Raw genomic sequence first — 15,923 nt, 5'->3', positions numbered from 1 at the left:
GGACAGTACCGCCATCTAGTGAACACTGCAAAAACTAAACGAGAGGTGGCTACATTCAGGCGACGCACAGTCCACGCCTTAAGGAGCTTCGCCCCTAAAAAATCGCTTGTCACCCAGAAAAGATCGTGACGATTTCCACAACATGGCAGCACCCCCGATACTCGCCTCGCTTGTTCGCCGTGCGTGAAGAAACCTCTCATGTGGAAGTGAGGCGGCGGCTGTATTTTGTCATTAATCTTGCTATCGACTGTTTGTTTTGATGTTTCGGAGGTAGCTTGCTGCAATATTGGTTACCTGCTACAATGACAGCAGTGCCGCTGTGCGATGTTACCACGTAGTTGGCAAAATGCATCGTAGCACACGCTTCTGGGTGCCCCTCGAGATCACAATACCACTGTTGCGGTTAAACGATTGCAAGATCGCCGCAAAACGCTTTTCTCTTCGTGATTTCAACTATGATATCCTTAACCGCAGTTTGTTCCCTAATCCAATCTGCTCTCTTCTTGTCTCTAGAGGTTACACCTACCATTTTTCTTTCCATTGCTCGCTGCGTCGTTCTCAACTTAAGTTGAATCCTCTTTGTAAGTCTCCAGGTTTATGGTCAGTAGCTAAGTACCGGCAAGACACAGCTGTTATATACCTCCCTCTTGAGGAATAGTGGCAATCTACCTGTCATGATATGAGAGTGCTTGCCAAATGTGATTCACCCCATTCTTATTCTTCTAGTTACTTCAATCTCATGGTTCGGCTCTGCGGTTATTACCTGCTCTAATAGACATAGTCTTTTACAATTTCAAGTGCATTATTACCTATCTCGAAGCGCTGTTCTCTTCAGAGGTTGTTGTACATTACTTTCGTTTTCTGCAGATTAATTTTAAGACCCACCTTTCTGCTCTCTTTGTCTAACTCCGTAATCATGAGTTGCAATTCGTCCTCCGAGTTACTCAGCAATGCAATGTCATCGGCGAAGCGCAGGTTACTAAGGTATTCTCCATTAACTCTTATCCCTAACTGTTTCCATTCTAGGCTTCAAAAAACCTCCTGTAAGCACGCGGTAAATAGCATTGGGGAGATTGTGTCCCCCCTGCCTTACACCCTTCTTGATTGGTATTCTGTTGCTTTCTTTATGAAGCACTATGGTAGCAGTTGATCCCCTGTAAATTTCTTCCAGAATGTTTATATATACTTCATCTACGCCCTAATTCTACAGTGTCTGCATGACGGCTGATATTTCTACTGAATCAAACGCCTTCTCGTAATCTATGAAGGCTATGTATAGTGGTTGGTTATACTCTGAGCATTTATCTATTACCTGATTGATAGTATGAATGTGGTCAATTGTTGAGTAGCCTGTTGGAAATCCTGCTTGTTTGGTTAAGGTTAACCATTTGGTTAAGTAATCCTAATTAGCAAATTAATTACAAAAATATGTAGTGAGTAAGATGGTTGTCAACAATATGCTACTCATTTCAATTGCCTAATACTGTATATTTAACCCTTGACTAAGACAGCTGCGACAGCCCCTACCCTGCCCTGCCCTGCCATGCATATGCGTGAAGCACATACCCAAGTGATATATTTATAACAAGGATTTTTTTTTTATGCTATGAGGGTGCTTCAAACTTTGCATATAGAAGCGAAAGTGTGTTGTGCAAAATAATCTATGCAAAATTATTGCTTATGGACATTACTTTGGACTATTAAATATATAGAAAGTTTAAACCACTTTTAATGATGGCTTAACAATATATCAGATACAGTATAGAGTGTTACAACGTGAGTACCTAGAGTCATATATCTGAATTATAACAAAAGTGACATTTTCAAAGGCTCCACATGTGCAATAATAATATCTGACCAGAGCCACCATGTCATCGGATGAAAAGTGCAGTCGTACATTTCACAAACTGAAATACGACTCTGAAGAAATATGTGCTGCACTACAATACTGCAGTGGCATGCAGGCAGCGTGTTACATGTGCTCCTTCTGGCCTCAGAACACCATGATGAGACCATTCATCCATTCTTTATGGGAAAAAGGAGACAAGTGAAATCTGTTGGAAATCAGCAACGTATGCTGGCTGGAAAACATGATCATTGGAGTTATCGAAATAGGTTTTCAAGCTGGTGCAGCAGGCAAGCACTTCGGCAGCAGCTTCAGTGCACAAGTTACAAAAGCAAATGCTCTTGCGAGGAGGAGCACGTGACAATGGCCTTGTGCGAGCACTGTGTTGCAGTGAAGCATGCCTCCGCCTCTGCAGAGGCGCATTTCAGTGATGCGCAAACCAAACTGTAAACCCTAGCTTTGTTGTTTTTGTGGCAGCAATGAGGCTGTGGTGCTTCAATCATCAAAATCACGACGCAGCCTTGCCCTGTGCCTTTGTAGGAATGTTTTATTCCTGCTTTTCTACCAAAAAAAGGACTGGGAATAGTGACAGAATACAGTCGAACCTCGATATATCGAACAGCGCGGCGATCGCGAAATAGTTCGATATATCCAGAATTCGATATAAAAAATCACAAAAAAAATGCGTCAGCAGCTTGCTGAAAACAACCAACCATTCAAGCGTGGTGCAGTAAATACTCACTTGAAGATTCAAACATAGTATTTATTGTGTTGGTTTAAAATATTGAAAAAGAGTAGCCTGCTTTTTGTTGGCCATGGCGTGTTTGACGACTGCGTCCTCAATATAGTCCAGGCGGTCCATAAGTGATAGGACGGTGCCTTCAATCGCGCCGCCACTGCGGCGCACAAGGGCCAAGGCAGCTACAACCTCAGCTGATGTCGTGAGCGGGGCACGATCAGCGCTTGCGGGATCCACCTCGGCAGAGTCTTTATTTGGCTGGCTGCTCAGCAGTAGCTTCGGCGACAATCTCAACATCCGTGAGCTCCGCCGTTCGGTGTTAAGCCTGTCGCGCACCACAGCGCGCAACAGGCCTAACTCCGAACGCACGAACACTGCGAGCACAACGACCGATGCCTGCCGATGCTACGGGGGAGGAGCTTGCAACAAGTGCGCAGTGTGCCGTTGACACCATAGAGACTGCAACGACTGCAAGCTGCAAGGCTGCGGCGTGAGTGGTGGTAGTGTTTAGAAGATGAGAAAAGGCACTTAATTTCTGCAACCCGGTCGGGAGCACGGCGCAGTGCCTAACGGCGTGAGTCAGGTTGTGAAGCGCGCACATGGTGCGCCCATGCTGGCTCGCCTGACTGCTTTCCCTTTCCCGGCGGCAGCGCGGGCCGCGTCCGAGACAGTCGTCAGCGTCCTTTCTCTCCAATACTTTCCTCCTCAATCTTTACCTCCCACTCCCCCTTCCCCCGCGCGAAGCCGTGTCGGTGCCTTCGTATTGAAAGACAATAACAGCTCCGCGCTTTTCTCTTCACTTTCCTCATTCAAGAACCTCTACCGCAAGGCTGCGGCGCGCGTACGCCGCTACGTTAAAGTTAAAGTTAAAGTTAAAGGCCGCTACGCCATCGATGTGTGCAGCATTCGTAAACGCCCGCCGCTCTACCGCTACTTTCGAGAGTTGCGGAAAAGCTCGTTGCCTGTCAATGGAGCGCGGGCGGTTTGGGGTGGCCGAGTTCGATATATCCATTATATGTCAAACTGTTCGAAATAAAAAAATCAATAATGCATGCGATTTCCCACGTGACATAGGAACTGTTCGATATAGGCAATAATTCGATACATCCGTGTTCGATATATTGAGGTTTGACTGTACTTGAAATATTTGAATTAACCAGGCTCATGCATACTTGCTTTAAACTATCCAGTCACATTTGCATTAGAAGATACATGACTGTAGAAATTCTTCAACTGAGGCCAGATTTCAAAAGAGGCAATTGCAATTTATTGAGGTTTTACTGCACCTTAAGTTCACCCTATAACAAGTGTGTGCCTCACAATGTCACTCTTGCAAGAGTTTGACAACAAATAATGACTGTATTACACTAGGCAGCAATACTTGAATGACAAGTTAAGAAATTAGGAAAAATATATGCACTGTAGTTTCATCTACCTAATATTGACTGGATGTGGAGGGAAAAAGCCTTTTTACACTTTCCTGAAACTAGATAAAGCAACTCCTTATTACCTTACATTAGTAGACTTGTTTTTTCCCCTTCACTGAGGATCATGAGCTGCGCAAATGTTTATCATTACGACCCACAAACATGTATAAATAAGAAGAAACTCACTTGAAAAGGCATTTCCGAAGAACATGTTGAAAAGCTCCTCTGGAGATATATCGCCTGGTAAGAAATTAAAACATACCATGTAGTTATCATTGCAGCAATAAAATAAGTCATTATATAGTGACTCTTGCCCCTCCCCCTGCCCCACACAAATTTGCGAACTGAAATATAAATTGCGGGTCAACAGCTTAATGTGACCAATGTGCATATAAAGCTGGCCTGTTAGCATACAATAGTAAAAAATTGAACAAATTGGAAAATACTCATTATAGCCAGCACAAACGAGATACAAACGAGAAAATAAACTAATTCCTGCACCGTCATTTCTTTTTCTTGTACATATCTTGTATGCACTGGCTGCCATGAGCATAGTAGAACTTGCGAAGCCTAAACATAGCCTCTTCTATGCACTATGTGCCCATTAAGCACTCCCTTAGCAACAGCCATCATTTCCTCTCACCCACAGGAGTAATATGCTGCATTCCACAGAACCAACTACACAGGGCCAAGTGTCCTGTGGGGCTACTGCCTCATGGCTTAAGCAATCATGCATTGCGATATTCTTGTGCTACCAAGAATGTTTATTTATAGTTGCGCTTGTTTATGGCCGCTTCATTAAGTAGAGTACAAATTTGTAGACCTACAGCAGGCCATTGGTGTACTGCTTTTTGTGCCACATCCCTAGTCAGATTAAAAATAAAAGAATCTTGGCAATTCTTAAGAACTTTGTCCCCACGAGACAGCACAATAGTAAATAGAAGCTGTGCCCAATGCAACATCCAAGTACTAGGAGTATGTATCAAGCTTATTTCAGTGAGACAGACTTCAAAAAGGTAAAATGGCCAGAAGTCCAGAAGCATATTCTCCTTTTGGCATTCTCCAACTGCCCATCACACATGAGGTAACAACTGTATAGAGGTCAACAAATGTTGAGCTACACAATGTGAAAGTAAAGATAAATTGGGGCAGACTTCTGGACTAGTTGGACTTGCATTTTAGCTAAGTCAAATTAGCACCAATGAAGGCCAACTCAAAGACAAGGTAGACAAGGACAAACACTCAATTGCAGTAACCAAACTTTGGCAGATTATGAGTAGCAAACAAGAGTAATATTTATATAAAATTCGTTATTTTCTCCAGAAGTCACTAATATAAAAATTTGTGCAACTGTAACAAGTGACATTCCCCCCCTCTGAAAGTATGTATATTCAGTTTGCATCCTTTAGCTTTCACTGCAAAAAGCCCTCTGAAGCAATAATATTTTGCACATGTGCTGTCATATATATGAACAGTGCACAACAGCTAGTTTGAAATACATTGCTGAATTCACACCAAAATAAAAATTGCATAACAACAAGCCGGTCTTCCCAATGCTCACATAAGTATGAGGTCATTTATGCAGGCATAAGCAGTTGTAGGCATCAGTCGGGATAAGTTCACTGTTGACATGTTTAGAATACATATGACTTTTGGCACTTTTGGTGAAAATACTCCAGAACTGCAGCACAACCACAAAATAAGTGTAAAGCGCTTTCACGCTCACAGCCTTGGCCACATACTTGGCACACCTCCAGCAGCTGTCATATTTTCAATATCTCATGTTAATGATACCCCTAATAAATGGGTGATGGAGCCATGCAACTCTTCCAACGACACTTCCTACTGTTGTTTAAACAGAAATAGGAGGCTATGGCCCAAACGAAAAACTGTACCCCCCCCCAAAAAAAAAGAAAGCTGTTCCTACAAAATAAAAAACAGCCACTAATGTATAAATGCTTAGGAATTAAGGAACAACTTCGTGAACAGAAAAACAAAAATAACTGGAGAAAAATTTAATAGTTCACAGGAAGTGAAAAAAGTTCAGATAAACCAAAAGCACATAAATAAATCATACCAAGAACTTAAATTCACTTAATATCTTATAATATTGTCACGTGCTTGCTCAAGAAAGACGATAGCAGTTGTGCATGTGCCACGAAGGACTACGAAATGGACGAAGAAGAAGAACTCGCTTGCGCGTTCTAATTAAAAAAAGATCGACCTGCTTCTGGTGTCTAAATCTCTACGGCAAGACCTCTGTTTTGACGTCGTGACACTGGTGGAGGTGCTGGGGCCTACAACCGGATGCAGGACAGTCTTGCTCAGACCCGTTCACCTAGTCCAGAGACCCAGCCCCTCGTCACGACTCCGGTGCACCGATTCAGTCGGTGCCTACTAGGCCTAAGTTCAGAGTCCGCACCTGTTCCGCCTCTAACCAGCATGGCAGCTCCTACCACATCCACGGCTACCCTTACATCGCAGACCACTCTTCCCTCGCAGGTGACTCTTGAACATCCTCGCGTTCCTGAAGTTTTCCATGGGGAAGAGTACGAGGATGTCGAGGACTGGTTCGAACAGTTCGAACGGGTCGCTGTATCTAACCACTGGAACGAACAGCACAAACTTGGCCGTGCGTATTTCGCGCTGGAAGATAGCGCTCGCACGTGGTACGAGAACCACGAGGCTACTTTCCAATCTAGAGAAGATTTCCATCGAAAGCTCCTCGCCACATTTTTGAACACGGACCGACGGGATCGCGCACAGCAACTGATTGAGGCTCGCGCACAAAAACCCAACGAAACAGCCGCCATGTACGCAGAGGGTATGATCCGTCTGTTTCGACGAGCTGACCCTGACATGCCCGAGGCGAAGAAGGTGCGTCACCTAATGCAGGTGTCAAAGAACCAGTGTTTGCGGGCCTCGTACAAAATCCACCTACAACAGTAGATGAATTCATAAGAGAGGCGACTGTCATCGAGCGCGCACTGCGACAACGATACCGACACTTTGACCGCCTGCCGAACCACACTGCAGTAAGTGCTGCAGCTCAGAACACTGCCATGTGTGAAAGTTCCCTGCGACAAATGATTAGGGAAATACTGAGTGAGGAACTTTGGGCCCTCTGCGTCCCTCCTACCCAATCGCCCGTCGCATCTGTTGCCGAAATCATCCGCCAGGAGTTGAGGCAAGACGTTACACCTCCGGCGCCAAGTCCTGAGCCACATCCAGCGAGCTACGCTGATGTGGTCCGTCGTCTTCGACCGTCATTTGTGGCGACACCCTTCCAGCCACGACCCACGGCCACACCTTGGTGGCAACGGGATTCCATGAGACGACCACCAGTTAGCCGAACTGACTTGTGGCGCATGGCCGACCGTTGACCTATTTGCTTCCGCTGCGGAGAACCAGGTCACATTGCTCGCTATTGCCGTCATAGCGATTCCGGCTTCGGGAACTTTTCTCGTCCCGCTTCTTTCCGCTCTGAAGACCGTCGTGCCCACCATGCCGATCAACTGTCGACTGGCCAAGCAACTACACCGCGTCGCTGACGTTCTCCATCTCCTGCGCGTCATCGTGACTTCCCTCAGAGCTATGTGGACGTCACCAGAGGCCGTTCGCCTAGCCCGCGCCGGGGAAACTAACTGCTGCGACCTCCGGGGGCAAGGTTGCCAATCGTCGAGACACCGAAAAGTTCCCCCTATCATCGCAAGAAGATATGACGACAACCACGACGAATACGACGACGAATACGACAACGAATACTAATGCCGGTGAAGTTGTACGTGCTGGTCTTTGCCTTTTCATTGACGGACATCACGTTACAGCACTGGTCGACACTGGCGCCGACTTCTCAATCATGTGACAAGAACTCGCCGACCGCCTTAGAAAGGTCAAGACACCGTGGACAGTGCCACACATAAGGAGTGCTGGTGGTCAGCTGATGATTCCCACGGCTGAATGCACCGCTCGACTTCACATTGGGGATTCTAGCTTCGTGGCCACATTCGTCCTGTTGCCAGACTGCTGTAAAGAGCTAATTTTGGGCATGGATTTTCTTCGAGATCATGGCGCTGTTATCAACATCCTTCAACGTATGGTGACGTTTTGCGCACATCCGTATGTCGAAGACAGCAGCAACGAACTACGCGGCAGTTTGCGAATAGCCGACGATGTGACGCTCCCACCGAGATCCTCCTGCCTTGTGTCTGTGTCCAGTGGGTGGCCTTCCTATAAGGATGTGATAGTGGAGCACATAGTCGCTCTTTTGCTCACGCAAGGCATTTCCATCGCGAGCGGCATCCTAACGCTTACTGGTGGACAGGCAGAAGTGCTCCTCACAAACTTCAGCAACGAGCGCCGTCAAATCCAGAAGGGTACCGCAATTGCCTACTTCGACGATATAGACCAAGCCGGACATTGCTGTGCTTTGCAACCAGATGACGCGACAGTCCCTGCCTCGACAACTTTGTCGGTGGACATCTGCTCCACGCTACCGCCCTCTGATAAAAAGCGCCTGCTTGGACTTATACACCAATTCAAAGACTGCTTTTCGCGTACGTCAAAGGTCCAGCGGACACCATTGACCAAGCATCGCATCATTACTGAAGACAACACGCGACCGATTCGGCAGAACCCCTATTGTGTTGCTCCGAAAGAACGCGAGGAGATTCAGAAGCAAGTACAGAACATGCTCGTGGATGACGTCATACAACCTTCAAAAAGTCCTTGGGCGTCCCCCGTGGTTTTAGTCAAGAAAAAAGACGACAGCTTACGTTTCTGTATTGATTATCGCAAGTTGAACCAAGTCACGAAGAAAGACGTCTATCCACTGCCTCGCATAGACGATTCACTCGATCGGCTGCGTCATGCGCGCTATTTCTCTTAAATGGACCTCCGAAGCGGCTACTGGCAGACAGAAGCCGACGAGTGAGATCGTGAAAAAACGGCCTTTGTGACGCCTGATGGCCTTTACGAATTTAAGGTGCTTCCTTTTGGGTTGTGCTCGGCGCCAGCCACTTTTCAGCGTCTCATGGACACCGTACTATCGGGCCTGAAGTGGCAAACATGCTTGGTCTATCTGGGCGATGTTGTTGTATTCTCAGCATCATTCGAGGAACATCTCAGCTGTCTATCCACCGTAATCCAAGCCATACGCTCGGCCGGCCTGACTTTAAAACCAGAAAAATGTCATTTTGGTTTCAACGAACTCAGCTTCCTAGGCCACGTCATCAGTCACGAGGGTGTTCGACCTGACCCGGCCAAAATAGACGCCGTAGCGCCATTTCCTGCACCCCGTGACAAAAAGGCTGTCAGACGCTTCTTAGAGTTGTGCGCCTATTACCGGCAATTTATCAAGGACTTTTTGTCATTTGCGGCGCCATTGACACGACTCACACGTGAGGACGTCCCCTTCTTTTGGGGTGAATAGGAGCAAATGGCATTCAATGAACTGCGACAACGCTTGCAAACACCTCCAGTCCTTGCGCACTTCAACCAGGACGCCCCTACAGTACTTCACACTGACGCCAGCAATGTAGGTCTAGGTGCCGTTCTGGTGCAGTGGCAAGACGGCTGTGAAAGAGTAATAGCCTACGCCAGCAGAACTCTCTCTCGCACGGAGGAGAACTACTCAACCACCGAGAAGGAGTGTCTCGCCATGGTGTGGGCAGTCATCAAGTTTCGTCCGTATTTGTATGGCCTCTACTTCAAGGTTGTTAGCGACCATCACTCTTTGTGCTGGCTCACCAACCTTAAAGATCCATCTGGTCGTTTGGCGCGCTGGAGCCTAAGACTTCAAGAGTTTGACATGACCATGGTCTACAAATCTGGGAAGAGGCACACCGACGCCGACTGTCGGTTCTTGTCGATTCTTGGGAGTTGTCAACACGGCCACTATTGCACGAGAGCAGCGCAGTGACCCTGAGCTGTTAACACTCATTGAATATTTAGAAGAACGACGTAAAGACGTGCCGCGGTTATTTGCTAGAGGACTGCCGAGGACTGCCATCTTTTTGCTTGCGAAACGATGTTCTCTATAAGAAAAACTTCTCACCAACCGGTAACCCACACTTGCTCGTCGTGCCTGCCTCTCTTCGAAAAGAAATTATGGAAGCGTGCCATGATGAAGCAACTTCTGGTCATCTAGGCTACACCCGAACATTGTGCCGACTACGATGCAAGTACTACTGGCCAAAGTTACCTGCTGCTGTTAACCATCACGTGCGAACTTGCACCGACTGCCAAAGACTCAAAGCGCCTCCCAGCAAGCCAGCCGGTCTTTTACATCCAGTCGAAGCACCAGAAAAGCCGTTCACCCAGATTGGAATGGATTTCCTGGGTCCCTTTCCAACTTCCACAACAGGGAACAGATGGAATATTGTGGTCACTGATTACCTGTCCCGTTATGCGGAGACTAAAGCTATGCAGCGTGGCACAGCAGCAGAAGCCGCTAAGTTTTTCATCAAAAACATCATCCTTCGGCATGGCGCTCCGACAACAGTGATCACAGACAGAGGACCTGCCTTCACCGCAGAACTTTTGGAGTCGGTTCTCAGACTCAGCGGTACAGCTCACCGCAGAACAACTGCATACCATCCGCAGACAAACGGACTGACGGAGCGCCTCAATAGGACCCTCACAGACATGATCAGCATGTACGTTGACACGGAACATAAAAACTGGGATCAGATATTGCCGTACGTGACCTTTGCTTATAACACCGCTTGACGAGAAACCACTGGAATGACACCGTTCAGTCTGATCTATGGTCGCGAAGTCACGACAACATTGGACACCATGTTGCCGCATGAGTGTGACGACATCCATGTAGACGCCGAAGAATTCACTCAGCGTGCCGAAGAAGCCAGACAGCTCGCGCGCGTGCGTATCTGTCATCAGCGGCATCAAGATGCACAACGCTACGACACCCGACACAAGTTTGTTAGCTACTCACCAGGTGACAAAGTGTGGGTCTGGATTCCGATACGTCGACGTGGACTGTCTGAGAAACTGCTAAGACGGTACTTTGGTCCATACAGTGTCACGCGACGCTTGAACGATGCGAAGTCGTTCCCGACACTAATTGTAGTTTTAAGCGCCAAAAGCGTTTGCCCGAAGTCCTGCACGTCGTGCGTATGAAACCGTATTTATCGAGTTAATTAGCTCCCGGTTACCGTTTTCGTACGACCACTTCATACGCCTGGTAGAGCACCTAAGTTGCGCATCGGGACGATGCTTCTTTCGGAGGGAGGCAAATGTCACGTGCTTGCTCAAGAAAGACGACGGCAGTTGTGCATGTGCCACGAAGGACTACGAACTGGACAAAGAAGAAGAACTCGCTTGTGCGTTCTAATTAAAAAAAGATCGACCTGCTTCTGGTGTCTCGATCTCTACGGCAAGACCTCTGTTTTGACGTCGTGACAATATCTTTACAGTCAGTATCCGACTTTCGACTCCTTAAGGTCAGTGCAATCAAATGAATGCATCTTTTTTTTTTTCTACCCTCAAGGGTTAAAATGATCACCACACCAACGTTTAAAATCGCACTAAAGTATTTTAAATAAGCTTATTAGGTGTCTTGGTGCTTTCCAGTGCCTTTACAGAAGCAGGAGATGGCATGCACATGTGTGTATAGTAAAGGAATGCTTATTATGCTCCCCAGCTGTGGCTCCTTTTTACTTTAAGTATGCTTTACGACAACATGTGATTCTTCGACTGTATGTCACCTATTAAAGTATGCTCCACCACAAAATGTGATTCTTCGACTGTATGGCACCTGTTCACTGTAGAAAAGTCGAATTTTCGAAGTCCCAACAGCTGAAGGTAGAGTAGCAGGCGAGGACCCGATGAAAGCGGCGAGATATAAACATGGCAGCACTGGTGGTACTCATGTTTCAAACCTGTGATGAAGTCTCAGTAAAGACTAGGCTCATGCAAATACTCGAATGAATAGTTGAGTATTCGAATTCGCTTCGATTCGAATTTAAATTATCGAATATTTTCGAACTATTCGCAATGAAAGAATAGATGTACATTAGTCCGCATGTAATTGCCTGTAAATATAATTTGACTGCAATCTAGAAATGCTAAGCCGTGAAAGCACCTATCCAAAGATAATTCGCTTTGCCGTAAAGCCCCCCTTCAAATTTAAAGGGGCTCTGCAACACTTTATGAACATGGTCAGAAAACGCTGCCGGTCGGTATTCGAGGCTACCGAGAATACGCGAGGCAAATATTATAGCGCGTAACGCGGCCTGTAATTCACAATAAATCTTCAAAGCTAAAAATTGCTTTCTTCCTTCAGTATATGACACTACAAGCTCGAAAATCACTTGTCACAGCCATTGGTTGATTTGAGCATGGCGCGCTCGTCGTTACCGGGGCCGCCATGGGAGGCCGCTGCTTGTCACGAGTACATGCGCGATCGCACTGAAAAGCCGTGCATTCGAAGAACAAAAAAGTGCTTAAGGTCACGAGGTGCATGTGACGTATTTTCTTTCCCTGTGATATTTCTCCCTGCTTGAATTCCTGCTATTTCGTTGGGATGAGAAGAGAGAATGCTATTGCAGCGTGTGACAAATTATAGCAACTCCGCTCATATTGGACTGATTCTAGAAACTTTGCAGGGCTAAACTTGTGAGGCAACAAGCATGTTTACTGGCTCCACAGCTACTTCAAAAAGTGTTGCAGGGCCCCTTTAAAGAAACATGTTACCCTTTAAATCAATTCATTTTTTTAAGCTTGTTATAACGGCTTATATGCTCCAAATATAATAAACTTTAAAACACTAAGTATCTTATCACTCGCATCCAACCGAAACTACTACTCAAGGTTGTTTTGACTTCCTTTAAACGAAAAAAAAAATGGCATTTGCATAGAGCCCCTATTTCAATTTAAAAAAATATTGTGCAGGTTAGTTAGGTCATGATAAATATTCCCCCTTTTTTTACATGTCATACATACCATTCGAATTTGATTCGAAATCATTCGATCAAAATCCCTATTCGCTTCGAACCTACAATTCACTATTCGCACAAGCCTAGTAAAGACGCACCTTTTGCAATCATGGGCACACTATTTCGCCATCAGTGAGATCCAGCCACATGGCAGTCAGTCTGGTGCAGGCACACAAGCTACTGTTGAAGGATCTCATCGTATTGGCCGTGAAGTGCCACATCCGACACTTTGCAATACATCAAAACAAATCTGTCTGTCACATAGACCAACATATCATATGCAGTCCAACAAACTAAAACAGCAAAAAGCATTACCACAAGCTTAACAACATTCCATTCTATGTGATAATTGTGGCACTGCACACTCCCCTGCTACTACATTAGAGCTGGACCTTATCATAGCTTCTTCTTATGTCAGAATAAACTAACATGCGGTCAAATACTGCATCAGCTTACTGATACTTAACAAACAACAGTGGTTCTATGGCAATGCAAGCCCAACAGGTGACAGCTGAGATGCCTACCTTCAAAGCCTCGGCTGTAGTCATAGCTTTCACCACTATAGCTATGTTGCTGAGGGACAGCTGAGATGCCTACCTTCAAAGCCTCGGCTGTAGTCATAGCTTTCACCACTATAGCTATGTTGCTGAGGTGGTCGATTGCCATTCATGTCGTACAGCTTCCGCTTCTCAGGGTCACTGAGCACGGCATAGGCATTTCCAATAGCCTTAAAAGCATCGCCAGCTCCAGGAGCCTTGTTCTTGTCGGGGTGCACTTGTAGTGCCAGCTTACGGTACTGCTTCTTGAGCAACTCGTCGTCTGCATCACGACTCACACAGAGCACCTCGTAGTAGTCTTTGCACAGCTTTGTTCTGCAAAAATGCACATCTCGGGAACCTCAGAGAACAGGCCTATAGACGGGTAGTCACGCCAACTGAACATACTGTAGCAAGCAGTAAAGCCTTCAGAAATGAGAAACATACTAGCACAGCACAGTATATTTATTAAATGCCACATACTCTCATGTTGAAACTTGAAAAACATTAAACAAAAGGGAAATTAAAAATAGGTACACACAAAAAAAGTTCTAGGGTTTTATATGCTAAAGCCAAAATCTTATGAGGCATGCTGAACGAATTGGGAAGTTTCTTAGCATTTCATAAATGCAATGACACAGGTGTTTCTGCATTCCACATCCAAAGGACAGGAGCTGTTGTGGCTGTCATCAAACTCGAAATCTTATGCTCAGCAGAATAATGTCACAGCATAACACCAATGTTCAAAGCACTTTCTAATCTATATTTCAATAATTAATAGAATCTTAAAATATAAAGAAATAAAAGTGATAATTACAATCGAACTGTAGCAATGCAGCTCGAGCAAATTTAAATTGCCTAATCAATTTTTTCACATGTCATTTTAGCTCAACTTTCAGTGAGAATAAGTTTATCAGCACCACTTATGGCACTGACTGGACTTCTATTGGCAACTTGCACAATTCTGAAGAAGCACCCCAAGATTTCTGCTACTTATCTCTTAAGGTAATGAATGTTAACACTAAAGAAGTTTGCATGCAATCCCTGGATAACTGAAGGTTTCTTAACTCAAGCACCAAAAAACAGCCATTTAACATAAGTCCAACACTTAAGCATAAAAAATATAGCAACATGTTAAATAACCTTCTAACAAAATTTTAAAAACACCTAATGATTTTATTATGAAAAAGAGCTCCTTAAAGGCAAAAAAAATATTAATAACCCCAATGAAAAGTGAACTTTTCATTGAATATTTTAGACAGATCTCAGGTCAGTAAAACAGTTTATAAAATAAAGTATAACAAACAAACCTACACTGAGTCATCCAACTAGCCTAGTCAACTTGTTATTAATTCTATGAAATATACAATGATAGCCCATAGCTTTGTTGTATGCACTTATCCATTGTACCCCTTTATTTTTCATAATTCCTGTAACCCCTGATGTCATAAAATCTGTTCTACAATCCTAAATCTGAGAAACCGTAAGGCTGAGCTAGACAATATACTGACTTTTCATTTAAAGCTTGTAACTCGATTTCTTGCAGAAGTATTAAGTAATATAATTAGTGTAATTTTTGAACTTGGCATTTCCCAAAGCTCAATAGGAAGCCTAAGTCAATTACAGTGCACAAAAAAAGACAACACAACATATGTCCTTCAAGGGCTAGTAAACAGCTTTATAGTCCAATGGAGAAATGAATGCACACTTGTGAGATATGAACACTCTGCCACAAGAACTTTGCAGATAAATGCTGCACTAAAAAAGTTACAGGATATAAAACAACCCGCTCCGCCTGGTTTCAGTTTTTCACTCAACCCTCCCCACCTCCACAGCAGGGCATAGCCCGTCGTCGTGACTACGAAAACGTAACGCGACAAATGCGATTACATCATCAGCATGCATTCAACAATCTAACAAGGCTTCCTCCACGTGTCACTCGCATAACAGTGGTGCGAGGAGAAAGCATTGTGCAAGGGGTGCAAGGCACTAATGAGGTATGCACCTTTCCCCGAGTGGTAAAGTATTGGGACAACACTTGATCTCAAAGGTGTTCGTTCTGGCACTACCACTCAACACGTTAGTCTCAGGGCTCTACCAAAATGGCACAGGGCAACACAGGAAAATGAAAATATGGACTTGTGCAGTCAAAACAGCCACAACTGCCTCCCCACAGGACTAAGGCACTGTTTTGAAGTACAAAAGACCATTCTACAAAGTCACTAGAGAATAATGTTGCGCATGGGCAAAAAGACGTCACTTAGCATACGAAAAGTTTTGTACAGGCACTGGAGAGGTGCATGGGAATTGTTTTTTAAAACGATGTAGCTATGCGGCACAGTAATATTCGCAAAATGTGATCACTGTAGCTTATTACACGAATTAGCAGGCTTGTTTGGGAGGTGCAAAAAAAAGCCA

At 45.1% G+C, this 15,923-nt stretch overlaps 1 protein-coding gene across 1 annotated transcript in view; it reads right to left on the bottom strand.

Moving 5' to 3' along the window:
• Window positions 1-15,923, bottom strand: part of LOC119187670 (dnaJ homolog subfamily B member 14) — a 72,072-nt gene that overhangs the window by 39,173 nt on the left and 16,976 nt on the right. The window contains exons 3-4 of the mRNA XM_037435750.2: window positions 13,567-13,841; window positions 4,199-4,252 (exon numbers count right to left, since the gene is read on the bottom strand). Of these exons, the coding sequence (XP_037291647.1) occupies window positions 4,199-4,252; window positions 13,567-13,841 (329 nt within the window). The remainder of the gene's footprint in view (window positions 1-4,198; window positions 4,253-13,566; window positions 13,842-15,923) is intronic.

The sequence above is a fragment of the Rhipicephalus microplus genome, chromosome X (genome assembly GCF_043290135.1).
Source record: "Rhipicephalus microplus isolate Deutch F79 chromosome X, USDA_Rmic, whole genome shotgun sequence".
NCBI classification, from domain to species: Eukaryota; Metazoa; Arthropoda; class Arachnida; order Ixodida; family Ixodidae; genus Rhipicephalus; species Rhipicephalus microplus.
Note: the sequence above shows the minus strand (reverse complement) of the source record. Positions and strands in the feature narration are given on the sequence as shown.